This window comes from Xiphophorus couchianus, chromosome 11, assembly GCF_001444195.1.
Source record: "Xiphophorus couchianus chromosome 11, X_couchianus-1.0, whole genome shotgun sequence".
Lineage (NCBI taxonomy): Eukaryota > Metazoa > Chordata > Actinopteri > Cyprinodontiformes > Poeciliidae > Xiphophorus > Xiphophorus couchianus.
In genome coordinates this window covers 18797766-18823459 of record NC_040238.1, presented here as the reverse complement: position 1 = coordinate 18823459, position 25694 = coordinate 18797766, and the positions used below count along the sequence as shown (strand labels likewise).

Here is a 25694-nt window from a genome sequence, read left to right as displayed (position 1 = left end):
AGGCTTGACCTTAATCCCTCTAAAATGACCTTTGGACAGAGCTCAATTCTTTGTTCACATCAAGAAATTCTGCAGTCTTAAGACTATTCAAACTGAAGGACAGAAACCACAACGAGTTAAGGGCAAAAAAAGCTGTGGTTGTTGTCAAAAACTTTGTGACCAGCTATAAACAAAGGGTGGAAAGAAACATCCATTAAAGCCCTGTTTATGTAAGAATTTAGGCTCACATGCCGATGTATTTTAAGGCAACACCGCAACCAGACTGCTTTCTGGACTGACATCATGAAAAAAACCAAGAATTCAGCTAAGACATTAGGAAGAAAACTGCGTACATCCATAAGTCTTGCTCAACCTGTAGCTATAATTTCCAGGTGCCTAAAGGTGCAACATAATTCTGTTCTAACAATTATAACAAGTAGCCCTGACAAGTAGGGCTGTTATTAACAATTATTTCAGTAATGGAGTATTCTATCAATTATTCTAACAATTAATTGACTAATCAAATAAAAACTTTATGAAATAAAATATTGGTAAATTCTACTATACCCACAATATTGATATTGGCCCAAATTTTCATATTTGCGCATCCCTAACAATTACTTTTCTGTAGTTTAGAAAATTAACCTGTAACAATATAGCTCACTTTCTAAGTTAACCTGAAGAATAGTTATACAAAAATCTGAAATTATATTTTATTTAAGAACAGTAAAGACACTTTTTAAGATGGAAGTGAGAGCGTTGAGCAACATAAATAATCACCTGGCCACAACACAGTGTGCTAAATAATAAAACATAATTTAATGAAGCTTCGAGGCAGGTAATTTACCTTGAGAAGTTTTAATAATCATCTGAGGAATCGTTACAATCCTATGTGCAAGTAAAGTCATCAACGCAATCTGCAGCCATCGTACTGTTCAGGAACGATGAAAATGTTTTTTGGTGTCAAGCATGCAAAAGACCTTGTGAACATACTCACTGGAGTTGGTAATAATGTTATTATTCACGATGAAATTAATTTAATACCAACTTGGGCTAAAATGCCACTCAGCCAGGAAGAAGCCATTATGCTGAAAGCAGCCCCCCACCCCTCCAAAAGCATTCAGGAACAAATATACTTATTTTTGGAGTCTTATCATGTGGTCTGATGAAACTAAAACAGAACTGTTTGCTATAATGTTCATCAGAACTTCTGGAGGGAAACATGGAAGCTTGCAAGTTAAGAACACAACCAAAGAGGTTCCAAAGTGGCTTAGAGACAACAAAATCAAGGTTTTAGTGGCCCTCAGAAAGCCCTAATCCCAACCAGATCTTCCAGCAAATCTTGCGAGCAGAGCTGAAAATGCCTGTGTGAACACAGTGGCTTACAATTCTGACCAACACCAGTTCTGACAGGAGGAATGGGAGACAGTCCCAGAAAACTCTCGTGAGAACTTTGTTGGAGAAAACCAAACCTGGTTGACCCACGCTATATAGCGTAAAAAAGATTTCTACCAACTTCACGGGAAATCTTTGTAAAATGTTGAATTTAAGAAAACTAAAAACTAAATCTAAGAATGCAAACAGCAATAATTGTGCTAACCCAAAAACAGGAAACATTCAAACTGATTTAAAGTCCGAGAGGGAGGAAAAAAATATGCAGAGCACAAAAACATCTGGTCTCCATTGTATTTCTCAAGAAAATACAAAAAAAAAAAAAATCCTGATAAAACTCCAAGAACTGTGAGAGGCACTGTGTTTGAAAGTGGTGAGGTTCAACTATCGGTCAGTGAGAAACCGTAATAATAACCTACGTCAGCTAAAAGCTGCTCTAAGCTTGTATAACAGATGTTAGCTCTCAGTGGGTCCAACACTGTGAGGTTTCTAGTCTTCATAAAAATGTACCTAAATAAATAAATACCCCAGTAGTTGCCCTACTTCCATGACCTGGTGTGGCTAAAAATGACTGGCTCCCACAGAGGGGAACACGTTCCTGCTGCAGAAGGAGAACAGGAGAAAGGTTCACTCTCTCATGATGTGCTTCCCTCAACCATCAGCTGCAAGGCAGGAAACCGCCATCCTAAATACGCCTACCATCAATGGGCACAGTGAGACCACATCCCACACCGACTGAGGAGCAACATGTGAAGTGTGTCCGACTCCTAAGACCGAGCCAGCCGTCACAGTAAATGACATAATCACTCCCTTTAGCAAACACAAACCAGCGTACACCTTCTCCCCCCGCCAGAAACTCTGAGAGGTCGCTGCTTTCCAAACATCAGAGATGAAGCTCTGCTATTAGGGTTGAATTGATCAGTTGTGATTATTCACAATTAATCCCTATTATTTAATTATTGAAATAATCATAAACTAATTTAGTAATTGGTTAATCGTTTACTGGATTATGAAGACAATAAAAAAAAAAACATATTCAGAGAAGTCATTAAATTCAAACTCTACATAGCGCTGTCTTCTTTGCTACATATTAGGGTTGAAACAATTAATCTGATTAATCGTCATTAACTGATTATTGAAATAATCGTCAACTCATTCAGTTTGATTCAGTAATCAATTAATCATTAATTGGAGCATTAAAAAAAAAAAAATATATATATATATATATATCAGAGAAGTAATTAAGCCCAGACTGTGCATAGCACTGCCATCTTCGGTAGATATTAGGGCAGACTCGATGATTGTGAGTAATCACAATTAAATCACTATTAATTGAAATAACGTCAACTATTTTAGTAATCGATTAATTATTAACTGAAGTATAAAGAAAAAAAAAAGTATATTCAGAGAAGTGATTAAGCCCAAACTGACATCTTCGCTGAAACAATTAATCTGATTAATTGTCATTAACTGATTATTGAAATGATCGTCTACTAATTCAGTAATCGATTAATCATTAACTGGAGTATAAAGACTAAAAATAACATATTCAGAGCAGTAATTAAGCCCAAATTGTGCAAAAATAAATATACATTTAGCATTTAAGACTAAAACTTCTTTGTCTGTACTGTAGAAATGTTTTAGCCAAAACTCAAGTGGCATAGTTTTAGCTTCACCCAGGTCAGATTTACTGAAGGAATGTTATGTTATTACATTTCAGGCAATGAAATGTCTATTTTCTTATTTTCAAAAAGGAACTGAATTTTATCTTTTATAAAAATCTGTAGAATGTGACATTTTTAATCCAATTAATGAAGTGTCAGAATAATTGCTAGATTAATCAATTACTAAAATAATAGTTAGTAATCCCTGCTATGCATCGGTCCTCACATTCAGCTATTATTGAAACAGCAGCAGACAGAAAACCCTGCTAGACCCCTGGAGTTGGAAGAGTTGCATTTATCCACATCTACACCTAAATATGCTCTGCATGATGTGTTTTATATGTCATGGAAAAATGCTACATCTCCTTAAACAGCTCCCAAATGGGCACAAATCCAATATTGCCTGCTTTTTTCCGCTCTTTCCTGGCAGAGCGGTAAGAGGGGGGAGAAGCAGACAGAAACTTGGAACATGTGCACATGATGTCATATAATGACTATCTAACAGCCCTGGCTATAGGGAGTGGAGAGGAGGCAGGTGGAGGAGTGCTGACAGAGCTCTGCCGAGATTAGGTCAGGTACCTGCCCCTGGAGGAGCCTGCGGGAGGTAACTTCAGGAGGCCGATCCGTCTCTACTGCCCAGGTCGACTCCATGTTCTTCTGTTTACTCTGGCTAATCGCTACAGCTACAGGGCTCTGCATTCCTCTCAGTGGCTTTAAATAAATGCTGCGTGGCCCCCCCACTCGCCCCACATCCCTGCTACGCAAATGGGAGGAGAGTGTTAAAGATGGCAAAGAAGGTTGTTTGTTTGAGTAGGGCTCAGCGTGCTGCTCTTAACACTGTTCTGTGACGATGGAGAAAAAAAAGCCTCTAATTGCTGCTTTGTTTTCCAGATGTAATTTACGGTGATGGGTGTTTTTTTTTTTTTTTTAAAGGTCACGCTGCAAAACTGTTGACTTGCAGAAGTTTGATTTTATGGAAAATTCTGACAGAGATTCCACTGATTTGAAAAGTACTCAAACTCTTGAACAGTTTCACATTTTGTCTGATTGCAGCAAAAAATGTTAATACACTTCACTGGGATTTAGTAGATAATTGTGAGGTGGAAGGAAGGTGATACAAATGAAAATCTGAAAAGTGTGGCATGCTTTTATATCAGCGTTTTCCCTACCAGTTGCCAACGAGACCACCTACCTCCACCCCCCAAGAAGACCACATGTAATCATTATAGGGGCTCACAGCTGGGCATTAATTTTATTAGCCTAAATAACACCAGATCACGTCGTGAGCTATTTCTGTTTCAACGTGGGTGCTCCTCTACTTTCAGCTCTCTCTCAAGATAGGCTTAGTGGTGCATTGAGTTCGCTCAGCTCAACGTTAACTTTTAAAAGTGAGACTATAACTCAGATTTTGCTCTCCTGCGAGTAGCAGCAGGAGGCACGCTCCTACTCGACCATATGGCTATGGTACCAGAATACAAAGTAGCCTGTGCTTCACTGACATGCCCCTAAAATCCAGTGATCACTAAATACAGGTTTTGAACTGAATTGGGGAAATACTCCTCCTGGCTTTATAAGACTGAGCTTGGTGAGGGAATATATATATATATGATAGTTAGAAAGAGAGAGAGAAAGACACAGCAGATGAAACAGATGAAAATAAATATAGAAAGGAAGAGAAATATATGAATACAGTACAAAGAAGATCTCGTTTTCTCCCTTTGGGGTGTTATGTTGAATATGTTATGGGATGATGTGATGTGCAGAGTTAAGTTTTCCACCACACAAACATTTTGGAATTTGTTAAAAATATGCCAAATAACCCAAAGGATTCAGCTTTGGCCAGGTCAAATTATTCATCTTTATCGGGTTTCCAGCATGGCTAAGCCACAAAATTAATGTCCTATGGCTTTCTTTCTAGTAAGGGTGGGCATTTATTCTATCGTTTATCATTTATTGTGATAAATTTCCTATTATAAGAATTTTGACAAAAAAATTCCAATTAATGTCATTTAAACGCCCCAAAACTGTCCATATTGTTGTTAGTTTTACTGTTTTCTCCACTGTTTGTTCAGTGAGAGCAGGGGTTTCCAAACTCGGTCCTCGAGGGCCGGCATCCTGCACGTTTTAGTTCTCTCCCTGGTAGTACCAACAACCTTTTCAGCATGTTAATGTTCTTCTTAGGCCTTCTAATGAGCCATCATTGGATCCAGGTGCGTTAAACCAGGGAGAGAACTAAAACATGCATGATGCCGGACCTCGAGGACCGAGTTTGGGTGCCCGAGTGAGAGTATCCATAAATATCTATTAAAATATCATTAAAAATATGATTAAATGTGGTTACTCTGTGCAGTTTAGTTATACAAATCACACTTCTTTATGTGACTGGTGTCCTGAAGGAGTGTGCTATGTTACAAATGGCTGTTTTTCAAGAGCAGTATTTGTGTTTGTGGTGATATGATTCAGTTAACTAAAAAACAAGTAACAATAAATAGTTCCCAACGTCACTTTTACTGTTATCACAATAGTACCATAAAATATTGTGATAAAACTTTTTCTATTTCACCCATCACTACTTTCTAATATGGCTGTCTTCTTCCCGCTCCGCTATTGACCCTTACTACGTAGCGGCATGATGGACGTCAGAAATTAGGATTGGGAGTTTTGAAATGAGCGACTGAAGTTGTTTTCTAAGTTGTTTTTGTCAGTTTATTCATGGCTTTTTCTTGTTTTGAGTCGAGCTAATTTGTCTTTGTATGCAACACACCCGGTTGAGGCACATAGGCGGCGGTGTTTACAGAAGCTTGAAATAACTAGCTTAGAAACCAGCTGACGTGTTGATCAAATTACCAACTTTGCCTGAATTCACCACATGATTTATGTCACTATGTCATAAACGGCGTTTCCCCTTAAACCGGAGCAGCATTAAAAACGTACAAAAGACGAGATGCTAACCAGTTTTATTCGTACGTGCTAGGCTACATGATGGCGGGACATTGTTTCCATGGTTACTGGTGGTTAGACGTGTACATAATGCAATATTTGATAACTTTCTAATCATACGTACTTATAAAGTATATGAACGTTAATCTTCTTATCTTGTAAAAAGGGTTAACTACAAATCCGCGGTTACACCGAGGGCTGACAGTGATTGTGATTGACAGCTGCTATCCATCACTGCCGCATCTTTCCTTAAAAGTTATAAAATAATATGACAAGTTTGGTTTTCACCCTTGTCTGTTTGTGCAGCTGACCGCGCAGCACCTTGTGGCCATTCTGTACTGCTAAATCAACTAGATAAAAGCGATATTAGGCTACGGCATGTGGGTTTTTTGACAGACTTTACAGGCGCTGTCAAAATAGCATACCTGCAGTGAGTATGCTTGCGTGCGCATTAAGAAGTCCGCGACATTTAGAGGAGCTGTCAGTTCAGCATACGCCACAAGATACGATAAGAATAAGTCAATAAATTGTTTCCAATGATAACTAGATAGATATACATGCATTGTCGTGGTTTCAAAGTGTATCTAAAGCGGGGTCTAGTTGTAGCTACAGTCAACTACAAAACACGCCCCATATAAAACTCGCCTCTCTGTCCCTTGATGATGGTCTGACTAGCTTACCGCTAAGTCGGGATGTCATACAGCTGTTAATAACAAAGTGTATGACGATTTAACTTCTACGTAATGATGTTATGTTGCTCATTAAATAAAAACATGTGGTAAAGACAGTGTGTACTTGTCTGACAGATGTCGCCGTCACCCGGCAGTGCTTCTCAATTCCAGTCCTCAGGCTCCCCCTGCTCTGCATGTTTTAGATGTGCCTCTATACCAGAACAGCTGATTCAAATGGTTGCATGAATTCTTCTGCAGCCACCAAGTACTGCAGAAGCCTGTTAATCACCCAAAGATTCAATCCAGGTATGTGGCAGAAGGGAAACACCTAAAACATGCAGGGCAGGGGGGCCTGAGGACCGGAATTGAGAAACACTATGCTAATCTGACAACACGGGCCGAGTTTGGAAGAGAGTGACGTCACGTGCAAAGGGTCGTGGAGCGCATGACTAATCGATGTCATGGCAACGAATTCTCCCACCTGAGCTGTGGATTTTGGCAGCTCCTCTCTGATTGAAACCCTCCTTGCCTGAGCTGTCAGTTCTAGGAAATGATTTACTGTAATTTTTTAAATAAAATGTAATTTTCAGTTGTAGCTGAAAGAAAAAAAAATGTAATGGCCATGATCCATTGTGACTTTACATGTGTGTGTGTGTGTGTGTGTGTGTGTGTGTGTGTGTGGTTCTGTTTTAATCCAGCTTGTAGAGTGGTGAAAGATTTATTGGAGCAGAAGACCTTAAATAACCCCATGTGTTACTTTCTCTACAAGCATAAATAGACAGGGAGAGGTGACAGAATGTGGCTCCATGAATATTAAAACTCAGCCTTGATGAGAGCTTCACGGTTTAGGCAAAGCACCCCACAAACACATACACACACACGCACACACACACACACACACACACACACACCACCAGCTAAGTTAAGACGCTTTCTTGATCTTTAAGCTACAAATGAATGCGTGCGTGTGCGTTTGAGACGTTGAGAGCATGGGAGACGTATCCAGCTTCGACTCAGAGTTCATTCCAACCTGTGGCAAAAATATGGACTGCTGTAGGTTTACGGTTGCCAGCTTCAGGCCACCTTCTCAACAGTTTGGCATGAGAGAAAGAGGAGTATGTGGAGGAAGAGCAGAGGGCTCTGAAAGGTAAAATAAACTCGCCTCCCTGCACTGAGAGGAAGCAGACCATGCCCTATTTACTGTATTTAACTGACTGCTCTTCATTCTCCAGCTCCCACAGACCTCTGACCCAAGCCGAGGAGAAACCAAAACAAACCACAAGGCTACTACTGTCACTTCGCTCTAAATACAAAACCACATGGGAAAGCCCAGAAATAGCTGCCTGCCATGATGCCCGACCTAAAGGGACGACAAGCCCAGACCGGGGCACGATGAGAGCACGTCCTGTTGTAACGCAGGGCCTCTGAGCCCGGAATAAGACGGGAATCCAGAGCAGCTCAGACATCCAGAACCCAGGGAAAAGGGGGGATGCTGCTGAGACGAACAGGAGGGGCGAGGGGCTTACAGGGTGGTTTGTTTGAGCCGACAGCTGCTGTCGGTGAAGCTGATGTACGAGATGCCTCTGTAAGATTGATGGCACGAAAAACAAATAACCAAGAGAAAAAAATATCTTGGATTTGTTGAGGGAAAGCACTTTTTTTTTTTTATTATGTGCACCGGTTTTATGTCTGTACATAAATCATTTCAGAAAGATAGCTTTGAAACAATCCAAAATTAGACATGCACACGTAAAAACTTGGAACTAAAATATACTTTCTGTGCAGGGGAGGGTTCTAGTTTGCAGGGAATGATACTTGATCCTGCACATATTAATGATAAAAAATACAAAAAAATGACCTGCTGGTTCAATTCACAGCTCTACAAAAGAAACTATAATGTGAATGATGTCAAACAAACTGATATAAAACACTTATATTAATATTCTTTAAGTTTACATGCGGTTTAGTATATTTTTAATATTACCGGCTTGACTTTTAACGACTTTTAGCTTTTAACACGCTCCTGTTTTATGGACATTAATTGTCAAAATATGTAGCGAAAGGTAATATTTTTGTCACATTATTTAAAAGAGTATGTTTGGTGTCCAAGTTGCCATGGTGATAAAAAACCAAAAAGACAGATTGCCAAAACCCAGAAAAGAAAGATAATATTTCTTCAAATTGTCTCATTGAACGAAGGTAAAAGTAGGAGTTCCCCTTCTCAAAACGCAGGGCATCGCCTGCCCAGGCATAAAGTAGGTAGGTAAGTAAAACTGTTTTTAAATGGCACCTTTCAAAACATAAAAATCCCTAAATGCTTCACAATAAAATAATACAATGCATAAAGATGAGAAATAAATGAAAGGCTCATATCAAAAGCCACAACTGCTAATAATACTGTAAAAATAAGAGTAAGTTATTGATTAGACTGTTTGTTGATTGTTTGGCTTTAAAATTGAAACTTGAAGTGAATTTTTTATTAACTGCACAGCTTATAACAGTACTAATGTAAATGTCACTGGAATTCAACCAGATGCCGCCTCTCTTTTTTCCCAGATGTTTTTGTATCCATGTGACTGATTTGCTTCACATGTTACTTATTTGGTGAAGGCGTGCACTCTTCATCAGCTGATCCCACTATTCCCCTCTACTTTGTGGAATACCTAAGCTTTTTTTCCTTGCATTTTATTTATTTTTTCATTTATTTGTTTGCTTTCTGCTCAATAAAGTCTTGGAATCAAATCGTGTTTAGTTTAGGAATAAATCCTAATTTGTCAGAAAAATTGCACATTTTATTACCTTGTGTGATCCTGTCAAAGTTTGTTGAGTTACAGCGCCTCATGATTTTTTTTACAGACGAACACAGAGTGTTTTATGCAACATCTCACTCTAGAGACGATGTTTTTTTGTTTTTTTTTTAAATTGTCCAGAGAAAACCATGGACTTTGGACGATAACTCAGATCAGTCACTAAGTCACATGCGGTATTTAGCCTAAAAAAAAAAATCTCTAACATTCACAGGTTGAAGCTGTAAATCAGATCTTTTTCAAGCCTCACTCAGTTTTTTTTTTAAAAATTCAGTGCATTCCTGATAGGAAGCTGTAACCTCTGCCAACACCGATATGTCCTGCAGCTGTTCAAACCACAACCTGAGTTTGCTGTCCTGTTGTTTTCAACCACATTCTTATGCTGGCATCTTCTACATTTTATACAAAGTGAAACTCCTGGTGCATAAAGGAGCACAGACAGGAAAACATGCATCTCAGACCGAATGCAGAAAACGCAGATCTGAACTGCACGAATATGGGAAAGTCTGCATTGCTGTAGCAATGGCCGTTTTGACACAGGAGGGAGAAATTTCCACCACATTCCAGCACCAAAGTCAAACCCTCCATCCATCCCTTCACCAAACCCAGCAGGGAACTTTTCAGATACTTTGACTGGGAAAATGTAGGGGACTGTATGATGGGACCGTGATCCAGAGGCGCTGTGAGGTATTCCAGGAATCCGATATGCCTCTTTTTGTGTATTGGACACAGCAGCTCCAGAACGTGATGCATCACATGGAAACTGGGCAGAAGAGGGAAAACCGTATCCTGAGCCAACTTTCTGACTCTGAACGGCATCAGAGAGGAAGAACGGCGTCATGGCGCTCCGAGCAGGAGTCAGCGGACTTCAATAGCACCGCAGTCATAAAGTATATCATATTTATGCTGCTGTTGCCAGCACCCGTTTCTCTTCTCCCTAAAAATTCCAACACAAACCTGCATGGATTGAAAAAGCACAGGCGGAGTTAACACGAGCAGCTATTAAATCATGCTGCTGAAAGAGAAGCACACTTTTATCTGTTGAACTAGAGCTAGCAATGCAGCTTATTTGAGAAAATATCTTATTTTATTTTATTTTCTGGCTGACTGCAGGGATTCTCTTCTTGATTGAAGATTCACGTTGAACGAGAGTTTGGGACGTTGAATGAAGTTCTTTGGGTGTGAGATCGATGTAGACTCGTAGGCACCACCAACTCTGATCTGATACACAAAATAAAATAAATAAAATAAATAAAATAAAATAAAATAAAGGGCTCCACCTATGCCAACCAGAGATTGGAGTCAGGGGGAAGGAGAAAATATAGATCTGTAGAGAACATTATGTTCCATGTAATGAGCCTCACTAATTAAAGTGCAACGTGGGAATATTTTACAGCGTTTAAGTACAAGGTAAAGCCCACCACACCTCATCTTAGTCTCTTGCTAAGTAAAAGAGATTGAGTCAAGTAACTTGAGTTGATTGGAGGAATTAGTTTAATCACATTAATGCATGTTTGTTTTTCAGGAGGATCGGCGCCCTTTGAAAAACCCAGTACTTATTTCCGTTAATGCTTTTTTTGTTGTTGTCATGTTTAAATGTTTTAGATCATCAAACAAATTTTCATAGGAGACAAACATGACCTGAGCAAACACAGTAATCCATTAGCTACAAATGCATGCGAGACACTGTTGGCCAGCCTTGTTCTAATTTTACTCTCATGACTCGTGCAATAAAGTTGAGCTATTTGCAATTTTTTACACAGTCTGACTTTGAAATGAAATTTGCTGGGACATTAATTTCTATGAAGACTGGCAACTCTTCTAAATGTTAAAAAATGTTTTTTCTCTGGAGAATTTAAATAGCTTGACAAAGACCTCATAACCCGTCCCATGTTGACAGACAGCAACAATTAAATTCAATGTCATTGCTGTTGTCTTTCCCTCTTGGTATTGTGCTAACAAAGCCCTGCAGCAGTCACACTTGCTGACAATCATTTAATCAAGCACTTTTCTCTTTTTATTTTATTTAATTTAACCTGTATTTGGGTAAAAACCCACTGAGATTAAAAACCTATTTTTCAAGGGAGTCGTATTGAAACATTTTTGCGTCACTTAATTTGATCAACAACATTATAAAACTTGTTTTGCATTTTTGTACACTCCTCAAAAGTATAGTTTCACTTAATATTGAAATGGTAAAGACATATCAGTTTTATTGTGCTCTAATTAATAAAATATCACAATTTAAAAAGGGAGTATTGTATTTTCCCTTTGATGGTATTTGGTACCTTTGCTTACTTCCAATTAGTTCATTTGCTTATTTTAGCATTTTCTGTTACAATTGTTAATTGTTTCCTGCATTTAAACCTCCCTGTGTTACATCTTAGTGCATAAAAGGTCATCTATAAATAAAACTGACTGATTTGTTGTGAGGACACGTTCAGGAAAATTTGGTATGGATATCTGAAGTCATGTAATTTAGTATATTGAATGCTCCCCTATGATTCTGCCTTTCTATTACAGGTCTAATAAATGACCATATTAATTTTTTGTTTATCAAGACCTTTTTGTCATAAACAATTATATAATTAAGAGATGGAAGGAAAATTGTAGAAGGCCTGAAATGAGAAAATAGCTGCCAAGATTTAAAAAAAAAAAAAGAAAGTATATTCTAATATATATGCTAAATAATTTTATTGTTTTTGTTGTGACACCAATTGATTATGTTCTGTGTTTTGTTTTGAATGTATCCATTTGGATGTATACCTTCTTGTTTGGTTATTTTATTTTCATTGCTGTTATTTGTTCTATTAAGCGGTTAATTATTTTGTAGAGCTAAACCCCCTTTTTGCTTCTTGTCAGTCTGTAATGTTCGCTGTATAGACACTAATTGGTGAATAAAAAATAAAAATAAATTAAAGTCTGAAAAATGTGTGGTAAATTTGCATTCAGCACACCTGAGTCTATACATTTTAGAACCATCTACTATCAAACATGTAGCGTTTGATAGGAGAGACTGAAGTTTTCATCAAAGCAAAATATCTCAACTCCAGTCACAATGGATGGAGAACATCTCAACATGTTAGTTTATGTCTTGGGACAATTTTTTTATTTGAATGTTGGTTTGAGTGTTGGATTGACTGGACCAATCCAACACATAAATATTTTTTTTTGTTTTTCGCTCTGGCTGTATGTTTTAGTTTGTTGTCAACCTGGAAGGTTTTCCGTGTTTCTTGACGGTTTTCTTTCAGGGCAGTCCTGTATTTAGCTTCATGGATGTTTCTCGTCAACATTAACAAGCTCCCCTGATCCAGCAGAAGAAAAGTCTCCCATGTCTCATAGCGGTCAAGCAGTGTTCAGAGTGAAGTTTGATTTTGGTTTCGTCTGTACGCAGAAAACGTCAAACTGAATTTTTTAATGTTTTTTTCCAACAATGGTTTTCTTCTTGCCACTTCTCCAGAAAGACCAGATTTGTGGATCAGCTAATAGTTCTTCAGCTAACAGACTTTCCCACCTGAGATGCAGAACTCCGGTTTATTTCTGTGATTATTGCTCTTCTCACTCAGCCAGTCAGTTTACGTGAGTGAAGCCACACTCAAGCCACACTCTCAGTTTTTAATATAATGAATTGAACAGCACCCTGTGAGATCTCCAAAGCTTTGATATGACCCAGCTTAAAGCATCTCCACAATTTCATCTCTGATCTGTCTGGGGTGTTCCCCATTTTCCTCTGATTCCTTCACAGTTTACTGGATTTAGACACAGGTAGGCTTTAGTTATTTATTCGATTACCTCTAAAGGGAATTGGTTAAACTGAATATTGTTTAAATTGATCTGAATACAAGATAATAAAAAAACCACCTCTTAAAAACGCAGATTTTTCCTTCTACTTTGCAATTCTGGACTACGTTCTGGTGGTCTGTCCTGTAAAATCCTAATAAAAGGCCGTGTGGTTTGTGGCTGTCAACTGACAAGACCTAAAAAAATAAAAAACCGTACATATACAATTTTGAAAACACTCCACTTTTCCCACTCACTGCTACAGAAATAAAAATGCATACAGCTTACCCAAGAGTATCTAACTGATTACCTGGTTTAAAAGTTATAGGTCTGTATAAAATACATCTATGTTTTGTTAGGTTACAGTTCTGGGTGCAGCCTTGCCATAATCCCATTAAACTCGGATTGCCAGGGTAAATCATTCTGCCCAATTAGGCTATTTTATGGAGTTCCATGGCTGTAATTAGCATTTTCACTGTCCATGGTATTTTTATAAGGTCTGCCTGGAAGCCACCGCAGCCTTTAAAACTCGGAGGTCAGCCCAGAGGCCTATTCACGTCTCCCCTCCCTCCGGAGGAAATAATACGGCATTGTTCCACTCACTCACCAACCCTGAAGCCCTGTCCGATGAGCGTGTCGGCGCCCTGGCCGTTCTCTGCGATCAGCGTGGTGTTGTTGCCCTGCTCGCACCTATCCTGGCACTGGCCCTTCAGGCAGATCCGCTTGCAGATGAGTGGCGCGATGACCACCTTGAAGCGCTCCCGTGCCGAGGCGCGCTCCGAGCACCACACCAGCCTGTGGACGCTCAGCCAGATGACGAGCAGACGGGAGATCATCAGGCAGGGCATCCTGGCATCCTTCACTGCCCCGCGCAGAGACCCGAGGGCATGAAATCTGCTGGCTTCGGCTTCGGCTCCAGCTCAGAGGAATCCCGCTTTGTTATCCAGGGGGGGAACTTGGACGTCTCATGCGGTGGACTCAAAAAAAAAAAAAAAAAAAAAAACAGAAGAAGGAGAACAAGAAGAAGAAGAAGAAGAAGAAGCGCGTCCTGGTTTCTGTTTTCTTCTTTAGGAAAGAGAAAAAAGTTACTCCCTTCGCGTATCCAGGTGGTCCGCCTGCAAAACTGCCACGTTTGCCATCCTCGGAAGTTTCCCGTTGGTCCAAAAAAAGTTTGCTGCGGCGTCTCCTCGGTCTTCCCTTCCGTCTTTTCGCCGTGCTGCGTTGGAGAGTTGGCGAGGACTGGTGCGTATGAGGGTTTGGGAGAGAAAGAAGGGAGGAGACGGAGGAGAGGTGAAAGCGAGGGAGCCAATCCTATCTGGAGAAAGCTCGCTGCAGGCAGGCCAGGCGCTTTCCTTGTTGGCTCTTCCTCCCAGGACCTCCTCCTCCTCCCTCGCAGACCCCCGCTCCGCAGATCACAGCTGCACATTTGTCTGTGTCACTCTGACTCACAAAAACTGTCGTCAGCCCCAGATTTATGACTTGATGCACCTTTCTGTCGAGGTTCATACATGTCTGGAAATCTAGGAGCGCGACAGCAGATCCCCAGCTGGGATCCAAGAAACACTGGAGGCTTTGCCCTACACATAAACACAGGACATGTTGTACCAGCTCTCTACCGGATTTTAAATACATTAAAATGAATCTGAAGTTGTGAACTGTCATTTAGTTGCTGGGCTAAATGATCAGAGCCTCATATGCTCTGGGATGACTGGACTTCAGATTTCCTGATCAACCAAGATGCTGTGAATTTAAAAGATGTCCAGAAAGTCTGAGTGTTTGAAAGAGAAATATAAAAAGAAAGGACAAATAAAGTTACATCCATGACATTTAAGAATATGGCATATGGCATATCCAAACCTAGAAGCTGTAGACTACCTAAATATGTGCTTAAATTCAAAATGAGAATCCGACTTCACAAAATGAATCATGCTGTACTGAAGAAGAATGGAAACTCGAGATTTACATCATACATTGCGCTCATTTCAGGATTTTTCTTGCCTATTCGTCACTGGAACTTCTCCATTTCCTCCTCAAGTCTATTGAAGACATGCGGCCGCTCATATTTGCAGCTTTATATGCTGACAGGAGCTTCAGTGTAGTACAGAGACAGATTATTGATGAGTAGTTGGATGGGATCGCCCTTTTTTATTGAACAGTCATGATCAGGATTGTTCGACTTGTGCTGCCTAGAGTTCATTGGGAGCTGAGAGTTTTTTAAAGCCAGATAAGTGCGTTAGATCAGATCGTGGTGCGGCACCAACTCATGCTTGACAATCCAGTAGCTCTGGGAGATTGAGCTTTCAGTTTCTCCAGTTGGTGTCGGGTGATTTCTATTTCTCTCATTTGCTTTTCCTGTGCTGTTCAGTCTTAACTCTGCGTAGATCTCATGTTGTTTCACTGCCACTGAGAAATCATCCTTGATGTTGGAGGGGAGAACATTGTGTTTATTGTCCTGGCTGTGATTCTCCTGTGCATCTCTTGAGGCAGCAGGCCAGAGCTCTGAGGAGTCTCTTGGCAGCCTGTAGAGCCTCTGGTTTGGACAGGTTGGAGTATTTCTTCACTGGTGTTTGACTCTCCATGTTGCCTTGATTTTAGCTTCCAGCATTCACTGTAATAGGAGACACTGATACTTGTAGCTGTTGTTGTACTTTGTCTTGCAATCAGTTATCACAAGAATCACAGTAGCTGGTGTGTATTCCAGCTACTCACAAGTAGATCTTCAAAAGTCTCCAGGGTTTCCAACTAAGTCATGATCTCAGCATCTTTGTTTCTCACTGGAGTTTAGTGCCCATTCTCGCATTATGGGGATATTGGTATGCTCTGACTTTTGCACCTGGCTTGCTCTTACCTTTGTTGTACTTCATCAGTCTTTTCATTTAGTAGTCACAGTAATCTGTCTCAACTAAGAACATTAAATGAGCTACGGTTCATAGAAGTTTGCCAAAACTGGACAGTTAAAGTCTGGAAAATTGTCGTTTGGCTGGAGTGGAGTATCGATTTCAGTAACAACATTAGATGGTAGGGCCAGATTTTCTCCTGAAGAACTACCAATCCATCCCGACTTGCTTTAAAAGTCCAAACTAGAGATGGCTGCGTAATAGTGAAAGGAATATTTCAATAAATTAAATCATTATGATCTGAACCAGTCCTTGACCAGTGTTAAGTCTCTAACAGGTTTTCCTCTAGGAATTGAGCTCCGTCTATCCTCCACAACTCATTCTGGTCTCCTCTGGTCAGAGTGTTTTCTTCCACACATTTGCTGTCTTCACTGTATGACTTTTAGAAAACAGTAAATCAGATTTCTGATGACTTTCTTGCAGTATCGTCTTTTTTTTATCGACACTCTTCCAAAATGAGCAGATCGGTGGAGAGCACTATTAACAGCTGTTCTGTCCACAGAGCTTATAAATCCTTACAGCTCCTCCAGAGTCACTATGAGCCTCGAAGGCTACAATGTGGGTGGATGTCCATGTCTAGAGAGTTTGCATTTGTGCCATCCTCTTTCCAGTTTCCACACTCCGTGACTGTTTTGTCGTAAAATTAATGAGAGGATCAACGAATAGCATAGAGATTATGAAACCTACTCATTGCTACAAGTACAAGCATCTGCAGTTCTACCAGAGCTGCCAGCTGAGATATTTCCAAAGCTGCTGCAAATTACAGTGTAACATCATGAGTCCACACAACTAAATAACAGCCAAGCCTACAGGGATGCACTCTCACTGAAGCAGACTGTAATTGTGACACCGTACTGTCATCAGAGCCAAACTCATCTGAGAGACACACTCAGCTGTGTTTCTCAGCTGGAAAAAGGCTGGCAAATAAAAAATAAAAAAGCTAAGAACACACCAATCTCAGGACTGCAGGCGCCTCGGGCAAACAAAGGGACACAAAAGAAAAACAAGTGAGTCACTTCCGCTTTTAAAAAGTGAGAGTGTTGACTTTCAGTCGCCGAGGAAATGACTGCATGGGTCTGCAGAGAGTTCACAGGCTGCGCTCACATTTCTCTGCAGAGTTGCTCGCCGTAGCAGCGTCATTGGCTGCCAAGATACACACACACCCACACACCCCAACACGCAGAGTGTAAACACATTGTGGGTCAGTCAGGAGCCAATCCTGAATATTTGTTGGTACAATTTAATGATTTCCATCCCTGAAAACAAAGACTTAAAGGGTACTGAATGCACCACAAGATGAGAGAAAAAAAAAAAAGGCAAACAGTCGTTCTGCAAAGCCAGATGGTAAAGCAGCTTGAGGTAACTGAAGATGATGCACCAGCTGAACCTTTTGGACATATTAAAGGTTTTACATGGCAACCTGAAACACAGAATATGAGCAAACACGTATCCTGCTGCTAAAAGTAGTGCATTTATGCATTGAAATAAAAAAAAATAGCCAACTTGTGAAAGTCAATGTCTAGTTTAGGTGAAAAAACAGGATTTTTTTTCTACATCCTCTGAGATTTACCAGATAGCTTCCAAAACAGAAAGGACGAAATGATAGGATGGCTCTGGATTTATTTTTTCCTTGAATAAAAATATTTTAAATTCAAAAGGAGGTGAAAGTATTATATAAAATTAACTTTTTTTGAGCTTTATATTATGTTATAATGTCAAAGTCTCATTAAAAACATAACCAGAGTGTTGCTTTTACTTTTTGATGCACATCTGAGGAATCCTTGAATCTCCGGAGGTAATCAGATCACTCCTCCTATGTGGCTTTCCCAACTCAGCTCCTTCAGACTAGCAGCAGAAATTAGCAAACACAGGGGGGAACTGCGCATCTGCTGTACTCATGATACAAAGTACTTCTCAATCAAACGCTACTAATAACTGTAGCTCGTAGCATAATTAGAAGCATTATTGTAATGATGAGCTGAAAGCAAAATGTAGGTAATTTTATTTATGCTGCACGTTATTGCAAAAATGGCACTGTGTGTCTGGAAAATACATAGATTTAAAATGCATTTTATGGACCGGTTCTAATTTTTGTAATAAAGATTATTTATTTCTTGCACTTTTAAATAACTGCATTTACAATACTTTATTTGTGTTTCATTGTCGTGATTAATGACAATGGCAGTTGTTCAAATGTTAATTTACTGTGTATAAAATGTGTACTATTAAGACTGATAATTAATAAAGAATGTTCTATACTTAAATCTAATGTTATTTTCTTGTACTTAATGGCCCATCAGTTTGCCTTTGTGCCACACATTAGGCTGCATTCTAGTTTCATGTTAATGTGGAGAGTTCACCGTCTTCCAAATCGTAAACTTGCAGGAATCTAATGGTCCTTTGGCTCCACCACAAGGAGAAACTTGTTCTTTCAAGAAAATCAACTTCAATTTAACAGGTCATGAATTGAATCAGATTTACTTACTTACACTCCTACTGGTTAGAGGCTAATAAATGTAGGTTAGGTTGATTGCACGATCTAAAACAAGAAATTTTAAAAGCACGATCATACATATGTAGTTTTTTTTGTTAAATTTCTTAAGATGGCCATGACACTCGGGATCATATTCTTGCAAGAATATCCAGTTGGTTCCAACTTCCAACCTTCTGATTCAAATTTTCTAAGAAAGGAAACTGGCTAGGATGTTCAAGAAAAACCCAGGAGCCATCTAGAGCGAAGTCTGGACCTGAAACACCACTCGCAGTTCGCAGTGGAGTTTTAGATTTTAAAAGAGAAAAGGATACATTTGTAAACTTTCAAAGAGAAGACTAATTAATAAAAGAAAAATATATGATTGAATGACTATTGTTCAATTTGTGTCCTTTAGAAAACTGAAGATGTTGGGGGGAAAAAAACATAAGTATATGTAGGCATCTTGTCAGAATTGAGAAAAGAGACGTATTATTAGGCCTCCAGGTTTGGATGCACTCTTTTTGTCTAAATTGATCGATACTTAAACATTTTTGAAAAACAAACAAAAAAAACACAGCAAGACAATAAGTACAAACACAGTCCTTTAACATAATCATATTTACAGAACCTAAAAAAGCTGATAGTGATTTTATTTATTTTTGTAGTCCACAAAAGCATATAAAACTTCACTCATTTCATTGACTTTTTAAGAGCAATGGCAATCTTTAACCTACATGCGGAGGTCCTTCTGGAAAGTCAAATAAAATTGATTATCTGGGGCATAAACCACTTTAGCATGTGAAGTCTTGGATATACATCATCTAATATGTTTCAATGGCTTTGAGAGTAACCATACCGTTATATATAGTTGGAGATTATATTGGTATATATGTCAAATAACACCAACGTGTAGCTCAAAGCTTAGTGCCCCAACAGCCTTTTATGAAAACGCTCAAAGGTCAAGTATTTACATCACATTTTGACGTCCTAAAATCATAAATCACGTTACAGCTGTACGTCATTGTTGCACGAGAACGTTTATCTACAAAGAGAGACCCAGTTAAAACCAAACAAAGCTCATTTCATCTATATACAGAAACATTTAGAAGAGGTGTGAGGAGGTGAAGAACCAGCTGATAACAGTGAAACTAATCCTAGAACAGAAAGGCTTTGTTGAAATATTGGCAAGAAGCTGAAAAAATGCATGGAGTGAGTTATAAAGATGATTAAAACAATGGGTTCGAACTGGGTATGGGCGTGTGCTGATGTTTGTTTTTCTGTATTGTTTTAATTAATTAGGTGACAAAAATCTATTTTACAGATGGATTTTTGTCTAAATCCTTACTTTTTCATATTGTCTCAGTTTATATTCCTTAAATACTAAGATATGTTCAATAACCCCAAACAGTGATTCAAAAGCAAAAAGTGGATAAATCTCTCAGGTGGATGCCTACAGCCTGGAGAAAGATTTGTTTCACAGAGACACACACACAGAAGAATCCAATCTAAAACCAGACTGGATGTGTTTAGAGTCCTTGTCCTGCTGAAACGCCAAATTATGTCCAGGTTTTAACCATCACTGATTGGTTGGGATCTTCCAGAAGTTCAAGACTGCCATGACCTGGAAACTCCTGGAACAGTTCCTAGAGAAAGGTTTTAATGGTAAAATGAGACAAATATCTGTACACAGTTACACAAATGGTGTGGAGGAGTCAAAGAGGTGATTGTTTCAAACATAGAAACACTCGAACAAATCCTTTCCTGTTTTATCCATAACTTTCTTTCAAGCTGTTGTACTCATGTTTTCCCTTCACTCTGTCGTTGTTTTGGGTATTTTTAAGCAGTTCTGAGGCACCAAACTTGAAACTGCTGCTGTTTGTTGCAAGGTAACCAAAGAGTGAGTGAGTTGCTAGGTAACCAAAGAATGAGTGAGTTGCTAGGTATCCCACAAATATCCGTGAGAGGTTGAGAAGTTAAATCCTTTCCTTTGCCTACATCCCCCAGAATGCAGTGCAGTGAAATTACTTAACATCTAGCAGACGTATTTATTGATTTTGATCACATGCCCATTGTAATATATTTTATTGATTTATTATCCAGTACTAATAATGAGTTCTACCTCCTGATTATAATTAAATCAAAAATGGTGGGATGTTTCAGCAGGAAAAAGATTCCTTTTAAAATTTTGAGAATAGATAAAAAGGCAAAAAATAATTATTGTTATGCTCATAAGTGTTGGCAAACATCTGACCTATAAGCATATTTGAAACTTCCTAATTTTCTTCAAACCAATATAAATATGTGGGTGAAATATGACACAGTCGACCTCCAGTTCTCTTTTGACCTTAAATTGAATCTTGAAGTGAATTCATGTCAGTTCCAACATTTCTAAATTTGATTTTGTTGAAGACATGCAGTTTTGTAAAAGCTGATTACTTTTAAAGGTGACATCTAAAGTTGATTTATAATGTTGTGTCTCCTCCATGAACCTATCTGGTGGTTCCATTTCTGCCAACAGGAACATTTTTTAGAGTATTTGTGTGTAGAAACAACAACTTTGTTTCAACTACTCAAACAGAAGGCTTTGGAAAAATTGACATTTTAAAGTAAAATACATAAAAATTAAATTTTAGGGTGCTAAAGTGGTAGTGTGGAACAGAAATGCGTTAGTGTTATCTGTCATGCTTTGTTTGTACTTCAAAGACAAACAAACAAAAACAAAAGTCACCACTTCTCCGCTCATCCCTAACAGTCTGCAACCGAGCCGTCCTCCTCCTCCTCCGCCCCCCATTCCCCGAACCGCATCTGAGGAGAGGGAGCTGCGGGATGGAGGTTATTGATGTCGTCCATGGCGTCTGGGTCCGTCTCCTCGCTGGGGCCGATGCCCATGTGGCCGCCCTCGTCGCGGTGCGTCCGGACGTGCTTGCGCAGCGCCGCGGGCTCCTTGAAGGTGCGGTTGCAGAAGGGGCAGCAGCAGGGCCTCTCCCCGGTGTGGATGAGCTGGTGGTGTTTGAGGTGCTGCAGGCGACTCAGGCGCTTCCCGCAGATGGCGCACACGTAGGGCTTCTCGCCCGTGTGCGTGCGCCGGTGCTTGCGCAGACCGTCCAGGTGGCGGAAGCAGTTGCCGCATTCGGAGCACGAGTAGGGCTTCTCGCCGGTGTGAATGCGCAGGTGCGTTTTGAGCGCCCCGGACTCACGGAAGCGGCGGCCACACACCGTGCACGGGTACGGCTTCTCGCCCGTGTGGATGCGGATGTGCTTCTTCAGGCTGGAGATCAGACGGAAGGTCTTGCCGCACTCCAAGCAGTGGTGAGGCCGGTCCGCCGAGGGCTCCCCGGAGGTGTCGGGGGCCGACGGCCCCGCAGGCTCCTCGGCTCTGCCTGGTGAAATAGTGGCACCTCTGCTTGCTCCAAAAGTCCTTGACAAAGGTTTCTGTCCATCAAGACTTCCCTGCTGCTGCTGCAAGGCACCGCCACACTCCCGCATGAGTCTTTGGTGACGTAGCGGGTTGGAGAAAGAACGCAGAGTTCCTCCTTCACCTCCAACCTGACCATAAGCAATGTCCCCCACATTAAGGGACGAGCCGTCTTCGTCCCCAACCTGGCTGTCCTTCCTATTGGGCTGACCAGAACCTGACGGTGGCCCCTGCTCCTCTTTTATCTCAAATCTGGATCCTCCACTGGGACCCTGAGGCTGCCGGTCATCTTCAGGTCAAAGAAGAAAGAAAAGGTATGAACAGAGGCTTTGTAATAAATCCTCACATCTAATCTAATTTCACCAGAGCCTGAACTTGTCTTGTTAGGTTAACAGCCTAATTGTGTAAATACATTGAAATAACTTAGACCTGTTTTGCTTTAAAGGCAGCTTATATATAAAAACTCAAGCTTGTTGTGTTACTGTAACAGCTTCAATCTGTAATTTTCTTTAAATAATGAGATTGTGATCATGTTTTTATCACAATCAGGTTTTGTTGCCATAATACTTATGACTACAAGGCGTGAAATTCATTTTAGTGTGATGATGGTTTTATTGTATCATCTTGTTTGGTTAAAATAAGAATTGTATTGCAGTTGCATTAGGAACTCTGTTTGCAGAAATGGTCTAATTATTTCTTTAAATAAAGGTAACAGGGCAATAAGCTTGCCACATTATGTCCAGACATTATAGTTAAATCCAGATTATTCATACCCTTGGGAAATCTAGGTTTAAAGTAATCTCCTAATTTAACCCTGATGTTTCTTCTGACTGAACGTAATAATACTGGTTTAGGTGACCAAACCAGAGTCCAGATTTAAATTAGAGATAATCTGTGGAGGGAACTAATGGTTAGGGAAATGATCCAGAGGCCCTCCAACCTCAAATACTTGGTTCTTTTAATCAAAAATAAAGTAAAAATAACAGTGAAAACATCCAAAAAGCTGGCTGTAACATAAGGGTGTAACTGCTCTAATACTAAGGGGTTTTCTATTGAAATACATAAAGATATAAATAATTTGACATGACATTTGGAAAAAGAAATGTAAACAGATTATTTGTTCCTAGTCAATAATCTCAAAATGGTTTCTCTCATTCCCTATCAGACCTAAACTTCTTGGTTGTATCAAAATAATTTGAAATATAATTCAGGTAAGGATACAATAACTGCAGTTTAACTGTATCTCAAAACCTTGCGCTTGTATTACCTGTCACAATAAGCAATTAATCGAGTTATAAATTAAAACAAACTTAAAAATTTCCATCTGTATAATTTATTGTTTTTCTCTTTTCAACCAAAAACTGGATGACAAAAGTCTTCAGTTTGGTGTTTTGGTCCCAACTAGCCCTTTCTTGAAGGACAATTTTGTTTACAAAGACTGTATTTGTTGTTTCTGCTGTTTAATTTGTTTGTTTTGGATGATATTTAAAGTTCCAGTTCCAGTGTTAAAAGTTAATCAGAATGTAAAGTTTATTGATCTTTGAGCTATTATTATTATTCTGTCATTACCATTATATTGCTTGAATATAGTCTCAAAACAACATTATCGTTTATCGCAAAAAAAAACTTCTGGGGCAATTTATCGTTTAGCAAAATCTGTTATCGTGACAGGCCTAGCAAAGTTAATATTTTAGATGATGCACTTTTATACCCTCCATATTTGTTTTGTTTTTAAAGCATGAAATATGAATGAATGCGGCAGAGATTGTGGACTTACCCGCTCCTCTGGTGTCTGAGCACATGTGAGAGGAGCTGGAGGAAAACGAGTCCAGAGTGTGGTTCGTCACGGATCCGTCTGGCTGGATCGAAAGATGGCACATTTTGTATTCATCTCTCGGCTCGAAGCCATGCAGGGATTCATCCACGGAGCCGCCCAGACCCAAATCCACGCCTGCTCCGTTCACGTTCCTGGGGTTCTGGTGGTCTCGGTCCAAGCCTGGGGTCAGAGAAGCCAGGGAAGAGAGTGAGGGGCCAAACACCGACTGGCCGATCTGCTGGGGGCCCGTGTAGGAGACCTGCAGCTGGTCTATGAGCTTCTGGGCGCTGCACAGACACTCCTGCAGGGTCTTCAGCTCCCTCTCGGAGACCTCCAGCCGCACCTTGAGCCTCTGGTTCTCCTGCTCCTTGTGCAGCAGCTCCTGCTGGGTCTCGTTCAGCACGACCACCACCTCTCCCAGCAGCGTGTCCACGGCGGCGGACATGGCGGTCTGGATCGTCGGGGCCAGGCGGGATTTCAGCGAGGTTACCGTCACGCCGCCGCCCTGAGAGGCTCCGTACCCGCCCTTGGTGTCCGCTTTGCGGTCGTAGCAGGGCTCCATCCTGTCGGGGATGTTGATGATGCTCTGCTTGCGGCTCCCCGCGCTGGATGCAGAGGTGTCCAGGCTAGCTGCGTACTCTGTCCTCCGGGACGTCATTGGCTGCGATTTATCCGCTGTTCTGATGTTCTGAAGGCTTTAAACTGCACAGGATCTTGTAGCTGAAAGGTGTGAGGGCATGAATTGATCCGGTTACATCTGTTTACCGAGCTGTGAGCCAGACGCGGCAGAGAAAAAAAAACAGAAGATGCGACACTCCGCTCCTCAACATCCGCCTGCAGACAAACAAGGACGCGATGAGGCGGTGGGAGCTGCGAGGCGACAGAAACCCGGGAATCAGGCCCTCCAGGCGGCAATGAAACCCATCTTTTATTCTTCGGATACTTTAAATACTGCGGCCCTCCACGACGACTCGCCCATTTCCAGATTTGCACTCAGAGGCCTGTCGCGTCTTTATGACGAAACAAAAGGTTGAGCTTGTGAGTTTGGTCCCTGAGTGAAGACTTAAAGGCGCAGCTACCGCTTCAAGTCAGGAGGAAACATTAGTGGTGACATTATGGTGCGAACCTATTTTTTCTACTCACACAAACACTCACCTGTTTAGGAATAACCTCCTAATTTAGGAATAAACTCCCCAAACAGCTATTCAGCAAAAACAACCTTTTAATTATTTATATGAGACATTAGGAACTAAAAAATGCTCTCTGGAAATGTTCGTAGCATTTTTAGCTCATGAGTATGGTTTACAGCAATATTTTCCTACACACCATAGGACATGTATATAAAATAATGAAAAAGAGGAACCAAAATGAGATGTTATGTCTACACTGTCCTGTAGGTGGCGTCCTAGGCCTCCACTCAAATACAGTCTTTATAATAAAAGCCTCCGCTGCAATTAAACTCACAGCAACGTCCTTGTTTCGTCTAAAAAAACTACATTACGAATGTTTTCCCCTCCAAGAATAAAGTTTCTTACATAAATGACAAGACAACATAAAAACATTAAAAACTCTGATGTGTTTTTATCATTTTAACCCAGAATAAACACAGAAACCCCAATAAAAACCATGTCGCAACATCAAGTGGAATCTTAATTTTTTATCTATCTATTTATTCAGTTTTAAAAATTGTGTTCTCAAAAATGATTTTTGTTGTTTTTATTTGTTGTACATGTGTACACTAATTCTCTATGTGGTTTAAAGTGTCTGAATGCATGGTTACTGATGCCAGATGGGCTGCTGCCAGTATTCCAGAAACTGTAGATGTTCTGCCATCTTAGGAAAAATGTTCCAAAGAAGAGA

The 25694-nt window shown here is 40.2% G+C and overlaps 2 protein-coding genes across 7 annotated transcripts in view; both read right to left on the bottom strand.

The window, feature by feature from the left end:
* The window catches only part of ltbp3 (latent transforming growth factor beta binding protein 3), a 51110-nt gene extending 36569 nt beyond the window's left edge, over positions 1-14541 (bottom strand). For 3 of the 5 annotated variants that reach the window (XM_028030891.1, XM_028030892.1, XM_028030893.1), the window contains exon 1: positions 13841-14541. In XM_028030891.1, the coding sequence (XP_027886692.1) occupies positions 13841-14081 (241 nt within the window). In that variant the 5' untranslated portion in view covers positions 14082-14541. The remainder of the gene's footprint in view (positions 1-13840) is intronic. The other 2 variants (XM_028030890.1, XM_028030889.1) reach the window with 2 other exon arrangements.
* A 4654-nt stretch (positions 14542-19195) lies between these two features.
* On the bottom strand, positions 19196-24911 carry LOC114152825 (zinc finger protein 345). 2 transcript variants are annotated; one of them, XM_028030895.1, is made up of 3 exons: positions 23796-24911; positions 21332-22307; positions 19196-20255 (listed from the first exon to the last, which is right to left on the bottom strand). In XM_028030895.1, exons 1-2 carry the CDS (start codon positions 24490-24492, stop codon positions 21349-21351), a joined length of 1656 nt encoding a protein of 551 aa, XP_027886696.1. In that variant the 5' UTR covers positions 24493-24911; the 3' UTR covers positions 19196-20255; positions 21332-21348. The 2 variants fall into 2 exon arrangements, with proteins under 2 accessions (XP_027886696.1, XP_027886695.1); XM_028030894.1 differs by having other exon boundaries at positions 19196-22307; positions 23796-24909.
* Between the last annotated feature and the right edge of the window lie 783 nt (positions 24912-25694).

Bases quoted from the DNA above. Each gene is read 5' to 3' on its own strand.
- LOC114152825 (XM_028030895.1), bottom strand. From the start codon at position 24,492: ATGACGTCCCGGAGGACAGAGTACGCAGCTAGCCTGGACACCTCTGCA. The intron at 22,308-23,795 runs GTAAGTCCACAA...TTTGACCTGAAG, and splicing joins CTCAGACACCAGAGGAGCGG to ATGACCGGCAGCCTCAGGGT.